General features: G+C 36.2%; 1 protein-coding gene across 1 annotated transcript; it reads right to left on the bottom strand.

Moving 5' to 3' along the window:
* Positions 1-9,348: 9,348 nt before the first annotated feature.
* LOC122000839 (7-deoxyloganetin glucosyltransferase-like) lies at positions 9,349-10,859 on the bottom strand. Its single transcript, XM_042555312.1, has 2 exons — positions 10,260-10,859; positions 9,349-10,174 (listed from the first exon to the last, which is right to left on the bottom strand). The coding sequence occupies exons 1-2, from the start codon at positions 10,771-10,773 to the stop codon at positions 9,516-9,518; spliced, it is 1,173 nt and encodes a 390-aa protein (XP_042411246.1). The 5' UTR covers positions 10,774-10,859; the 3' UTR covers positions 9,349-9,515.
* Positions 10,860-12,979: the final 2,120 nt, after the last annotated feature.

The following is a 12,979-nucleotide window of genomic DNA, read 5'->3' as shown; positions in this document are numbered from 1 at the left end:
AAAGGGTTGTGTCGTTACAATAAAAAGGTGCCTTTTATTGTAACGACACAGCCCTTTGGCCTCTTGGGCGGCCCTTGCGGCGGCCCACTGGCGGCCCTTATGTCTTCGACCGACGACCCTTGGCCGTGTCGTTACTCACTAGGACTTTCCACCCCTGGTCAGTGGATTTTTGCCTTCTCCGGGATTCGAACTCTAAACCTCCAGGCTTAAGTATTAGAGTTTATGAATCCTGGTAACCAAGTGAGATGATCTCACTTGGTTACCAGGATTTATAAACTCTAGTACTTAAGCCTGGAGGTTTAGAGTTCGAATCCCGGGGAAGACAAACATCCACTGACCAGGGGTGGAAAGTCCTAGTGAGTAACGGCACGGCCAAGGGTCGTCGGTCGATGACATTAGAGGTCGCCAAATAGGCCGACGACATAAGGGCCGACGATCGACGACATGAGAGGTCGCCAAATGGGCCACCAAATGGGCCGCCAAATGGGCCAAGAGGGTCGGGTCGTTACAAAAATCTTCCTTTTAAATATGTGGATAATTTCTAAAAAAAAAATTATCTTTAAAAATTAAAATCTCCTTTCAATCTACAAATAAAGAAAGATATCAAATCTTTTCTTAATATTTTGTAGAAACTTATAAAAGGGAATATTTAATTTTTTAAACTCTCTTTTAAATCATGAACATGGTTAAAAAGGGAAAGTTTTCTTAAAATTAAAATCCACCTTTCAATCTACAAATAAGGAAAGATTTGAAATCTTTTCTTAATCTTTTGTAGAAAACTATGAAAGGAAATATTTAAATTTTAAACTCTCTCTTAAAAACATGATATCCATATTAAGAAAAAATTTTAAATAAAAATAAAATCCTTTTAAATATGGCCAGCCAATCAAGCTTGGGCTCCAAGCTATGGTCGGCCAATTAACTTGGCTCAATCCTTTGGTCTTGACCGGCCCTAGCTTTTCAAGCTAGCTTGGCTGGCCCCATTAGGATGGGTAAGAAGGTGGGTATAGGTGAATATAATTCTCTATATACAAGAGGCTACGATAGGAACCGAGAGGAGGAATTGGTTTTGATCTCCCGATGAAATTAAGCTTCCCGTGTTTGCCCCGAACACACAACTTAACTTCATCAATAATAATTTATACCACTAAAGAATTATTATTGAACTACCGCATCAATCTCAAATTACATTTGGGCTCCTTCTTATTATGAGTGTGTTAGTCTCCCTGTGTTTAAGATGTCGGATGCCCACTAATTAATTGAGTTACTGACAACTCATTTTAATTAATATCTCAGTCCAAGAGTAGTACCACTCAACCTTATTGTCATGTCGGACTAAGTCCACCTGCAGGGTTTAACATGACAAACCTTATGAGCTCCTCTTGGGGACATTATCAACCTAGATTACTAGAACATAGTTTCCTTCAATAATCAACAACACACACTATAAGTAATATCATTTCCCAACTTATCGGGCTTATTGATTTATCAAGCTAAATCTCACCCTTTGATAAGTTAAAGAAATAAATATTAAATATATGTTCTTGTTATTATATTAGGATTAAGAGCACACACTTCCATAGTAACTAAGGACTTGTTCTTTTATTAAGTCAGTATAAAAAGAACTTTCCTTAAATGATCCTGCTCAATACACTTAGAGTGTACTTGTGTAATTTATTAGTCAAGATAAAATAATACCGAATTACACAACGACTTTTCCGATGGTTTGTTCCTTTCCATCTCAGTCGTGAGCTACTGTTTATAATTTATAAAGAACCGATAACACGATCTTCTGTGTGTGACACCACACACTATGTTATCTACAATATAAATTAATTGAACATCTACATTTGGTATATATAAATGTAGACACTTGACCAATGTGATTCTTATAAATATTTATACAAAAGCTAGGCTTTTAGTATACACTTCAACAATCTCCCACTTATACTAAAAGACTATGCTGCCATTAAAGCTGCCATACATCTGATTCCCAACCCTTTAACATGTCCATTAAAAGCTCTTTCCTTAAGAACCTTAGTGAAAAGATCTACAAGTTATCACCTGATGCAATCTAGGTGGCAACAACTTCTCCTCGTTTATACAATGTCTCGTATTGGGTGGTACTTGCGCTCTATTGTGTTTACTTGTCTTATGGACTTATGGTTTCTTCGAGTTTGCTACTGCACCACTATTATTACAATAAATTGTAATAATTTTTTTTTGGCCAAACCAGAATACATGTCTAAGTCCATCATGAAGTATCTGAGTCATACTGCTTCTATGACTGCCTCAGAGGCTGCCACTTACTCAGCTTCAATGGTGGAGCCTGAAAAAGCACTTTTGCTTATCACTCTTCCATAGTTATGACTTTACCTCCTAAAGTAAACACAAAACCCCGAGGTTGACTTACTGTTGTCCATATCCGATTGGAAGTTAAAATCCATACAACCCACAGGAAGTAAATTATCTGCCTTGTAAGTTAGCATATAATCTCTAGTGCCTCTAAGGTACTTTTATATATGTTTTACCGCAGTCCAATGTCCTTGTCCAAGGTTATTTTGATATATGCTAACTATGCCCTTGGCAAAATAGATTTCTGATCTCGTGCATAGCATACATTAGGCTTCCGACAGCCGAAGCATAAGGAACTGCCTTCATTTCCTCTATCTCCTTTGATATCCTCAGAGACATCTCTTTAGATAAAGCTACTCCATGCTGAAAAGGTAAGAAATATTTCTTGGAGTTTTGCATGCTTAAAACGAGCAAGGATTGTTTCAATATATGAAGCTTGGGATATATTCTTTTCTTACGATCCCTTTGATCCCAAGAATATATGCATTCTCCCAAGTCCTTCATATCGAATTGTTTGGACAACCATACCCTTACTTTTGACAACACTTTGATATTGTTTCCAACTACCAAAAATATTATTTACGTATAGTACAAGAAATACCATCACGTTTCCATCACACTTCTTGTATACACAAAACTCATTCGGTTATAAAATAAATCCATAGGTCTGGATTACTTTATTAAACCGGATGTACCAAGACTTTGAAGCTTTACTTCATCCATAGACTGATTGAGCTTACACACAAAATGCTCTTTGCTCTTTGCAATAAACCCTTCTGGTTGCTTTATATGGATGTTTTCTTCAAGACTTCCATTAAGGAAAGCTGTCTTGACATCCACTTGCTAAATCTTATAGATAAAAGAATCCGGATAGACTTAAGCATGACTACTGGTAAAAAAGTTTCCTTTTTCAACAAGCCTTGCTTTGAAAGTTTCTACCTTCTTGTTTATCCCTCTTTTCCTATTGTAGACTTATTTTCACCCAATGACTTTTACACCATTTGATAATTTTATAAGCTCCCAGACTCTATTAGAATACATATATTCTAATTCTGTATTCTTTGCAAAGATGCTGCATCTTTATCTTGGAGTGCTTCGTCATATGTTCGGGGATCAGGTTCATGTCTACCAGGGATCAAGTCCAAAGTCTCTTCCAAAACATGAATCTTTTAATTTGTCTAACAACCCTCCCACTACGACGAGACACTTTCTACAATTGTGTATCATTTGTGATACGTGTTGCAGTTTCTTGTGATATTTCATCTTGTACAATTGGTACTAGATTAGACATGTCCTTTAAGAACAATTTTTTTACTCATGGGCTAGTGGTTCATAGTATAGTCCATTTCACTTTTTGTGAGCTCCATCATTTTATGTGTCTATCCTTGAGTATGTATTTGAGATTCTTTCCCTGAGCCCATCATTTTATGTGTCTATCCTTGAATATAAATTCGACTATTGCATTACCGGGCATGCTTGCTTTCCAATTCAAGAGTAAAGCATCCAAATCCCTATGTCCGCCCAGCCTAAGGGATGGGCGACTTTATTCTAAACGACTTGCAATCCGATCGGATTGGCACTGCGAGCCTTAGTACTGGGTGAATAATAAAGCTGGTTGGGGAATGCTTTTTTCTTTTGACTTTGACTGCAACCACGACAAAAAACCTGTAAATACAGACGCCATTCCCGACTAAATTTAAGTCAATCGGGAAATACCGACGGAAATTTAATTCTGTCGGTGTTTACTGACTAAATTTAATTCAGTCAGGATTTAACGACTGAATTAAATTGAATCAGTAATATTCCGACTGAATATATATTTCAATTGATATTTACCGACTGAATATAATATTCAGTCGGCAAATCCTTTAACGGGTTCGGGTATTGATGTTTATCGATGAAATGTTAATTCCGTCGGTAAATACCAGTATTCAGGCACTCCGATTAGTGTTAGGGGTTACCGACGGATTGTAACATTCCGTCGGTAATTACCGACAGAACCATAATTCAGTCGGTAATTACCGACGGAATTGTGATCCCGTCAGTAATTACTGACAGAATTGAATTCCGTCAGTAAAACAGAGTAAAAATTAGGGCACGGTGTGACTTTCCTCTCCGCGTGAACTCAATCTCCTCTCCTCTCCACATCCTCGGCGACCAGCAACCGGCGATCTCGGCGCCCAGCCTCGTGTCCTCTCCCGTTCTCGGTGATCAGCAACAGGTGACTCTGGTATGCTCCTCTCCTCCCTCTTCTCTTCTGTTTGATGCACACGCCGCCTATTACGTCGACGCCTTCTCCCCAGGCGCGTGGTCTGTTGGCGGCTGCTCTCCTGGCGCCTGCTCGCGGCAGTCGTCCGTCGTTGGCGCCTACTTGCTGTACGCCGCCGCCGCAAGGCCCTGTTCACTGCAGGTCGGCGGCGCCGCAGGGCCGTGTTTTCATTGGGCATAAATCAGACGATATGCTATTACAATTGATGTTTGCACAAGGAACATGCCAGTTCATGGATGCAATAGTTATCTACTCATTACACAAACAAGGATCATCAGCTACTTGCACATCTAAGTCAATTTTTTTGTAAGAGAAAACCAGATCTGCCAATAATAACAATGTAAATTTGGTCCTATAATGAGTTCATATGGATCATTCTCTATGCTGTATAACATAAGCAAACCTAAGTTGAGTATATGGCAATTGAATGTATACATTTATCATCATCCACCTACAAAAAAAATCCAAGAAACCTCCAAAAATATAAAAACCAAACTTAATATCGTAAGCGATAATCAAAAAGTTCTTGGAATCACAATGTAGATAGGGAAACAAAATTTTAGACAGAAACATATAATTGAACATACTGTTGCTGTGCAGCCAAGTCAATCTGAACATATAATTAGACAAGAGGTGCCAGTGCAGGTGATTCGACAAAGTGAAGGTTAGGGTCCCTGGAACCACATTTATCATTACTTCTAATTCTTGATTAGATAATCTTTAATTGATATCAGAACCAAATCATACTAACCCTGCAAGTTTTCTGGCAAGATAAAGGAATGGCTTCTCAAAATTATAATTGCTCTTTGCTGAAATCTCATAGTATTGGAGATTCTTCTTCATGTGAAATGTAACTTGTTTTGCATTATCATGTTTGTAAACTTTATTATGTTGTGTTGTAATGCTATTTTGTGGATATTATATCTCATGGCAGATCATCCAGCACCACCACTTCGTGGATCTACAGTTCTTAGGGTTGTTGGAGAGTCGTAAGTATTTTTTCATTATTACTAATTCATGTTCTTTTTTCAAACATATAGCTTATGTTTTAAAATTGTTTATATACAGATTTACTCCTGACGGCCATCGAGTATCCACATACATTACAAAAAAATTTAAAGAAAGAGTCTGCATTGATGGTACTAAAGATTTTTATTATAACGAATTTGTGGTAAGTAACTTGAATATGTACAATATATTTAATCTTTAATATACTAAATTTTTAATTTCTAATTGAAGAAAAAATATACATGGGAGGAAGGATATGAGGTAGAATTTGCAGCGACTTGGAATATTTACTGTGCCAAGTTATACAAGGACCTTTTATATTATATGAGAAAGGATGGCACTAGACCAGCTTATGTATCCGACGAGATTTGGAGTGCATGGACGACCACTTGGTCTGCAGAAAGATGGCAGACAAAGACTCTAAAAGCTCGAGAAAATAGGAATACAGAGTCATGTGGCCCGAGTACCGGATCTGCTCGGCATACATCAGGATCTCGATCTATTGTTGAGCACGCCATGGATCTGGTGAATTGAATTTAATATTTTGTAAATTAAATTTTTATTTATTAACAAGCTTGTATATTTGTGAACCAACTTATTTGTGCATGCAAGAGCGTTCTTTAGAAAGACAACCCACTTGCCTAGAGGTCTTTCTTAAGACTCACAAGAGAAAGGATGACACATATGTAGATCTTCGATCGAAGAACATTGGGGTTTGAATTTTTAACTTTATTATAATTAATCGTTATTCATTATTAATTAACTCTAGTAATTATGTACAAGATATAAATTGTATATTTTTTTCTACACAGGAGGAAATGACAAGTAGGGTTGCTCAGGCATCTCAGCCACCAGTAGAAGGAGGGGAGTCACAGGATCTATCCACCCAGCAAATAAATGAAATTTATTATGATGTTGTGGGTGGAAGGACAAAGAACTCCTCCCTCTACGGTCTTGGCTCCCAGGCCAAGGTGGTATTTGATCGCTTGAGGACTCCTAGGGGTCGTGCCAGTTCCTCTTCTTCTTCTTCTGAGGTGGAGTCATTAAGAAAAGAAAATCAAGAATTGAAAACTCAGATGACTACCATGGATCAGAGGTGGGAGGAGAGATGGGCTGCTCAGGAGCAGACATTGTCCCAGATGCGAGTAGCCATTGTTGGATGGCACCAATCACAGTCGCCCCAGTCACAGGATCCCTAGTCAGAGCATGGTATTGAGTCACAGGAGACTCGAGACCCATTAGACCCTAGTGATGATTAGATTTTTCTGAGGTATGTTTAATTACAACTAAATTTTTTTCTTAGTGCAATCATTGTAGTTGTTATTAATTCAATATTAATGTTGTTTGATTGTGAACCGAACATCTGGTTTACTTTCACCATCATAAAATTTCTCATAATCATTGCATAACCATTTGGATTAATTGTTTATATTTTTAAATTATAGTATTAACTATTAAGAATGAGTGTTTCTGTAAAAGCACTTCTCACAACTTTTGCTTAGTCTCTTTCTCTTGTTCTTCTCTAATATGTTTGGTTTTTTTCTTTTTAATTCACCAGACTTTTTCATCCTTTATTTTAATTATTTTTGTGTTGCTTTTGTTATAATTTTATTTTTATTTTTTTTATCGTCTACCTTTTTTTAATGTTTTATCTAGTCCTCTATTTTTTACTCGTTCAAGTTTATTTTAAATTTTATTCTTATTTACTTTATTATTTTTTCTGTCATTTGTCTTATTCTAATGTTTCTTATTGTATTTTTAATTTTTCTTCTCATGTTCCACTCATGTGCAGTGTACAACTTAAGTTTCGTTTTTAGTTAAAGCATGAGTTGTGCATTCCATCTACTTCTCATCTTTTTCCACAGTGCACTTTCAACTTTCAGTTTGTTGCTATATTGCTCTCTTCTCATCATTTGTTCCTGAACTATTGTATGTCTGTTGGGCACTTCTAAGTTTTTGCTTCGTCTAGTGTATTTTCAAATTCCATATACCAAATGCATGCTGAAAATAAAGCTCACACTACCATGAGCATGTTGCATCCATCTTGCTTTCCACTATACTTGAATGTGATTCATTGATTCCTTATATCTTATAAGATAGAGTAGCCATTACAATTTCATATTCTTATTAGGTTTCAAATTCTTAACAAATTTAGATATTTATCTTAAATTGTATTGTATTTTGCAGGAGTCCATATTGATATATTCACCACCGTACTATCATTGGATATCTACAATATAATCCAGGTATTTTATTATATGCAAAATTAATTATATATTACAATTCTTGAGTTATATATTACATTTATATCGATTCAGTCTGATTATAATATCTTATATTTGACTTTTACAGGATTATATTTGGATATATATGTAGGTGATGTATCATGGTAAGTTTGGATATTTTGTATTTGACGTTGACTTGTCAGTACTTTTGAATGTTTATGATTGTCAGTACTTGATATTTGGTTATGTTTTATTTTGTATTGAATTTTGAAGATATGACCACTTGTTAGTATGTTTTGTATTGTTTTTTTAGATAGTTTTATTATTTGTTTGTGAACATATTGTATGTTGTGTTGGTTGTTGATTTTGTGTGGATTGTGATTATATATGATTTGTGTTTGTGTTACCATCGTTTGTGATGATTTTTATTGTATAAAAATTGTATATATGATAAGAGGGAAATGCAGAGCAGAGATTTCAAAATTTTTACTGAAAATTACCGACGGAATTTCGCATTCCGTCGGTAATCTATCGAATCGCACCAGGATATTTACGATACATTGCCGACGGAATAATGAATTCTGTCGGTGATTTACCTACTGAATATGATTCAGTCGGTAAGTTCCATTACACGCCGTTTGCCCTTTGCCGACGGGTAAGTTTTCTGTCGTTAATGTATACCGACGGAATTCATACATTCCATCGGTAAATTCCGATTGAATATATTGTCCGTCGATAAATTGAACCCCGACCCAATTCTTCCCGATATCAAAAATTCCGTCGGTATTCCGTTGAAAATCTCATTTACCGACGGAATACCGACGGAATATCCAGTCGTTATTCGCGACTATTTTTATAGTGAACATCATCTTAATTTGACTTCTACATCATCTCCTAGATCTTCTGTATTAATATAAATTATAATTTTTTTTCTCAAATATTCTATAAGTTTTGTTATATAACAACACAAAACACTAATTTTAGTTTTTTTTAATGCCGATAAAAGTGAGAAGATATGGTTTGGAAACCCTGTCCACGAGTAATCAATATAATCATGTTCAATTAGTTGGGGCCGATTTGATATTGCGTCTTCTCGCATTAACTAGTTTGACGTAATTGACGTTCAAGTTGAATCTAACATTAATTTTGTTTTGTAAAAGCTGAGTCTCACATGTTGACTTTTCCATCGTACAAGGAAACTTGTTCCAGGATGCAAATTTATATCTTCATGCATGTCCATGTCTCAAGACATCCTCCCCAGCCTTTCAGAAGAGTCAGTAAGATTTGCTCAGATTTTCGACTTATGATATTCATGCACGCTTAACGTCCCTCGTCAAATGATGCGATCGAGTTAAGTAGGAAAACAAAAAAGATGCATGAAAACGAAAACCCTAAAAGCATGATATGTACATATCTATTTAAGTATCCTTTATTAGGTTCTTGAGAAAATTTGCAGATGAACCACTTTGGCATGCAGAGCACGATAAAGTAATAAAACTTGAACTGATATACCAGTATTTTAGGTACTTCCCTCGATCTAGCTGAGGAAATTGAATACGTCTGAGGATTCTTGTTCTAGCAAATTGAGTGACTCTGATCATGATTGGCATTAGCAAGCTTCAGCAGGATCGTTACCTTAATTATGCACAGCAATTTTGTTATAGAAATATGAACTTAATTTTGTTCCATCCGCAGTGTGTCAAGAAACCTCCAATTGCAGCATGAGCCAACACCCTCCGTTGTGGGCACCAGCTCGTGATGAAGCTCCTTCCCTCGGTCATCTCCGAGAACTCCTGTGGCAACAACGCCGCGTCGCCGACCACGAGGTCCGGTCTAATGACCCAAAGAAACGTGCATCCACTGTTAGCCAAACCCCATCCGAACTCCACGGCCTGCTTGCTCGTCAAGTTTGTCAAGCTACCAAAGTTGACGTACAACACGGAGCCTGACTCCTTTTCGTCTAACCATTCCATGCAGCGCAAGTCCTCTCTCCACATGTTCAGTCCACCGAGCGATGAGGTTGATGAGTCATTGGGAATGTAGTGAGAAAGTAGGCACATAGGGCCAATATCGAACACTGGCGGTAGCATCGATGAACATGCGCTGAGCAATGGTGATTCTAATTCAGAAAAAGTGTTGAAGATGATCGCTGTGGCTTGGGGAGATGCATGCACTCCATCAATGACAAAGTTGAGCAATACTTCGTCTCGGTCGGTGGTTCGCAACAAACTAGTCAATTCTCTCATGCGAACTGTTATCATTCCTGGTATCCAATCAATGATAGTGTCCAGGTGCCCATTTGTAAGATCGTCTTCACCTAATTTTAACCAATTCGATGCATGAGCTGACCCTCTATATATGACAAGTTAGTGTATATATTAATTTTTTAAAGCTATACTTACTTTTCAATGGGACGAGGCCCCTCTCGATCAAGTCCTTGCAGTAGTAGAAGTCCGTGAAGCCACACACGGACACTGTGCAGTAGAAGACATTAGGGATCCCCAATTTGGTGGTGGCGTTGAGGGTGAAGGTGACGAAGGAATCTGAGATCACGCATCTTACAGGTGGCACACCGGAGCTCGGATCGTTCAGCGCGGTTATAAGCCTGAGGAAAGAAGCAGGGCAGTTCTTTTGGCTGGCAAGAATGATTTTTCTAACGTCTTCTCTGTATTCGTCGCCATCGTCGGGGTGCGAGAGGCCATCGGAGATGCTGGCGAAGCGGAAGTCAGGGAGGCCGTCGAGGGCGGAGAGTGATCCGTCATGTTTGAGAAGTTGCTGGTGGGCGTACTCGGTATTGACGAAGGTTATGAAGAAGCCCTTGAAGTGGAGAACTTTGGCCAGGTTGAGCATGGAGTTGATGTGGCCTTGGAAGGGGAGAGCCATGCACAGAAGATGAGTTTTGGTTGAGCTCCCCATCTTAATTTTCTCGGACAGGACGGCCGATTCAAGCTTCTTATGGTATTATCTGGGTCCTGGGAGCACTATAAAAGCTGTGCCTGTGTACTGAAATTTGAAGGAAAAAGATAATGGCCAAAAATTTTAAGGCCGCTTATTTGAATTATCTTCCAAGGGTGTTCGATTTTGGTATATATATATATATAATATATATATATATATATATATATATATATATATATATATATATATATATATATATATATATCCTGAATTTAACCAAATATAACGGTGATACGGCTATTTGCTGTTCGAGTTCAAACAAAACTAGTGTTACGTACTCGGATTGACATCTGGATGGTAAAAAAAACTATTGAATATTTAATACTCTATTTTAAAATTAATTAAATAACTATTTTAATAAAAAAAATTTAACATCGAATAATTAAAAATTAAAATTAATTCTTAAATAATGAATAATTGTAACCATCGATAAACAATTAATTTTTAAATAATAATTAACTAATTTATTTATTTTTAATTAGCAGTGAATTGGACGGATTGGAATAAACTATCATCATGTGCCTTTGCATAAGAATAAATAATAGATGATTGGAATCCTATTTAATTGACTAATTAAGTGAGAGTAAGTAAGACGACTGGACGGATGATTATTCAAAACATGATAATAATAGTTACGTAAGGGCATCCACGGCGGAGGTTTTTTCCGTCATTTTCGTTGTTCTCTGTCTTATATATCATCACAGATTTAAAAACTGGGTTGGATTTTTTAAACCCTACTTGTTAATCTCTTCAATTTTGGTGGGGCGTACAAAAAGTTAAAAACCTTCTTCACCATTTGTTCGGGACCTCATCGATTTATTAGAAGACATATATTACTTTATTATTTATTAAAAGAGTAATTTTTAAATACAATTCCTATTTCACTCTTATGATATTTTGAGTGATATTTTGATTTTTTTCATTCATTTTTCTTTTTCTATTATTTTTCTCTCTTCTCGTTTTGTACAGACACATAACATATGAATAATATTACATAAATTTAGTTAATTTTTTAATAATATTTTAATATATTTAAAGAAGTCAAAATAAATAATAGATAATATATTTGAACTTCTTCCCATCTCAGAAACCCACGAGAACTCTAGCTCCATCAGTAGATTTCAATCAAAACCCATTGGTGTCCTAAAGAGCTCCGATTGCACTTGTTTCAGTTCGTAAGGATTTCTGAGATTTCAAGGAGTTCAAATATGATATCCATTATTTATTTCGGCTTTTAATAGATGTTAATATGTAAAATAGAAGAATCGTCAAAAAAGCTCACGTTGGGCCTGTTATGATTCCATATCAGGCCTGATGTGAGCCTTTTTAACAATTCTTTCATTTTACATATTAACATCTATGAAAAGTCGAAATAAATAATGGATATCATATTTGAACTCCTTGAAACCTCATAAATCCATAAGAACTGAAATGGGTGCTATCGAAGCTCTCTAGGTCTATCAGTAAGTTTTGACCGAAACTCATTGATTGACCTAGAGAGCTCTGATTGCATCTATTTCAGTTCTTATGGATTTATGAGGTTTCAAGGAGTTTAAATATGATATCCATTATTTATTTCGACTTTTCATATATGTTAATATGTAAAATAGAAGAATCGTCAAAAATGTCCACATTTCATATCAGGCCCACGTTGGGTCTGATATGATTCCATATCAGACCCAATCTGAGCATTTTTGACGATTCTTCCATTTTATATATTAACATCTATGAAAAGTTGAAATAAAATAATGGATACCATACTTGAACTCCTTGAAATCTCAGAAATCCATACGAACTGAAATAGGTGCAATCGGAGCTCTCTTGGTCCATCAATGGATTTCGACGTGGGCCTGATATCATTTCATATCAGGCTCAATGTGAACATTTTTTACGATTCTTCTATTTTACATATTAACATATATGAAAAGTCAAAATAAATAATGAATATTATATTTGAACTCCTTGAAACCTCAGAAATTCATAGGAATTGAAATGAGTGCAATTGGAGTTCTTTAGGTCCATTAGTGAGTTTTGACCAAAATCCACTAATGGATCTAGAGATCTCTAATTACACTCATTTCAGTTCCAGTGAATTTCTGAAATTGCAAAGAGTTTAAATATGCTATCCATTGTTTATTTTGGCTTCTTCAAAAGTATTAAAATA

This window comes from Zingiber officinale, chromosome 7A (assembly GCF_018446385.1).
Source record: "Zingiber officinale cultivar Zhangliang chromosome 7A, Zo_v1.1, whole genome shotgun sequence".
NCBI classification, from domain to species: Eukaryota; Viridiplantae; Streptophyta; class Magnoliopsida; order Zingiberales; family Zingiberaceae; genus Zingiber; species Zingiber officinale.
This window is presented reverse-complemented; position numbering and strand designations above follow the sequence as displayed.

Bases quoted from the DNA above. Each gene is read 5' to 3' on its own strand.
- LOC122000839 (XM_042555312.1), bottom strand. From the start codon at position 10,773: ATGGGGAGCTCAACCAAAACTCATCTTCTGTGCATGGCTCTCCCCTTC. The intron at 10,175-10,259 runs GTAAGTATAGCT...GGTTAAAATTAG, and splicing joins GGGCCTCGTCCCATTGAAAA to GTGAAGACGATCTTACAAAT.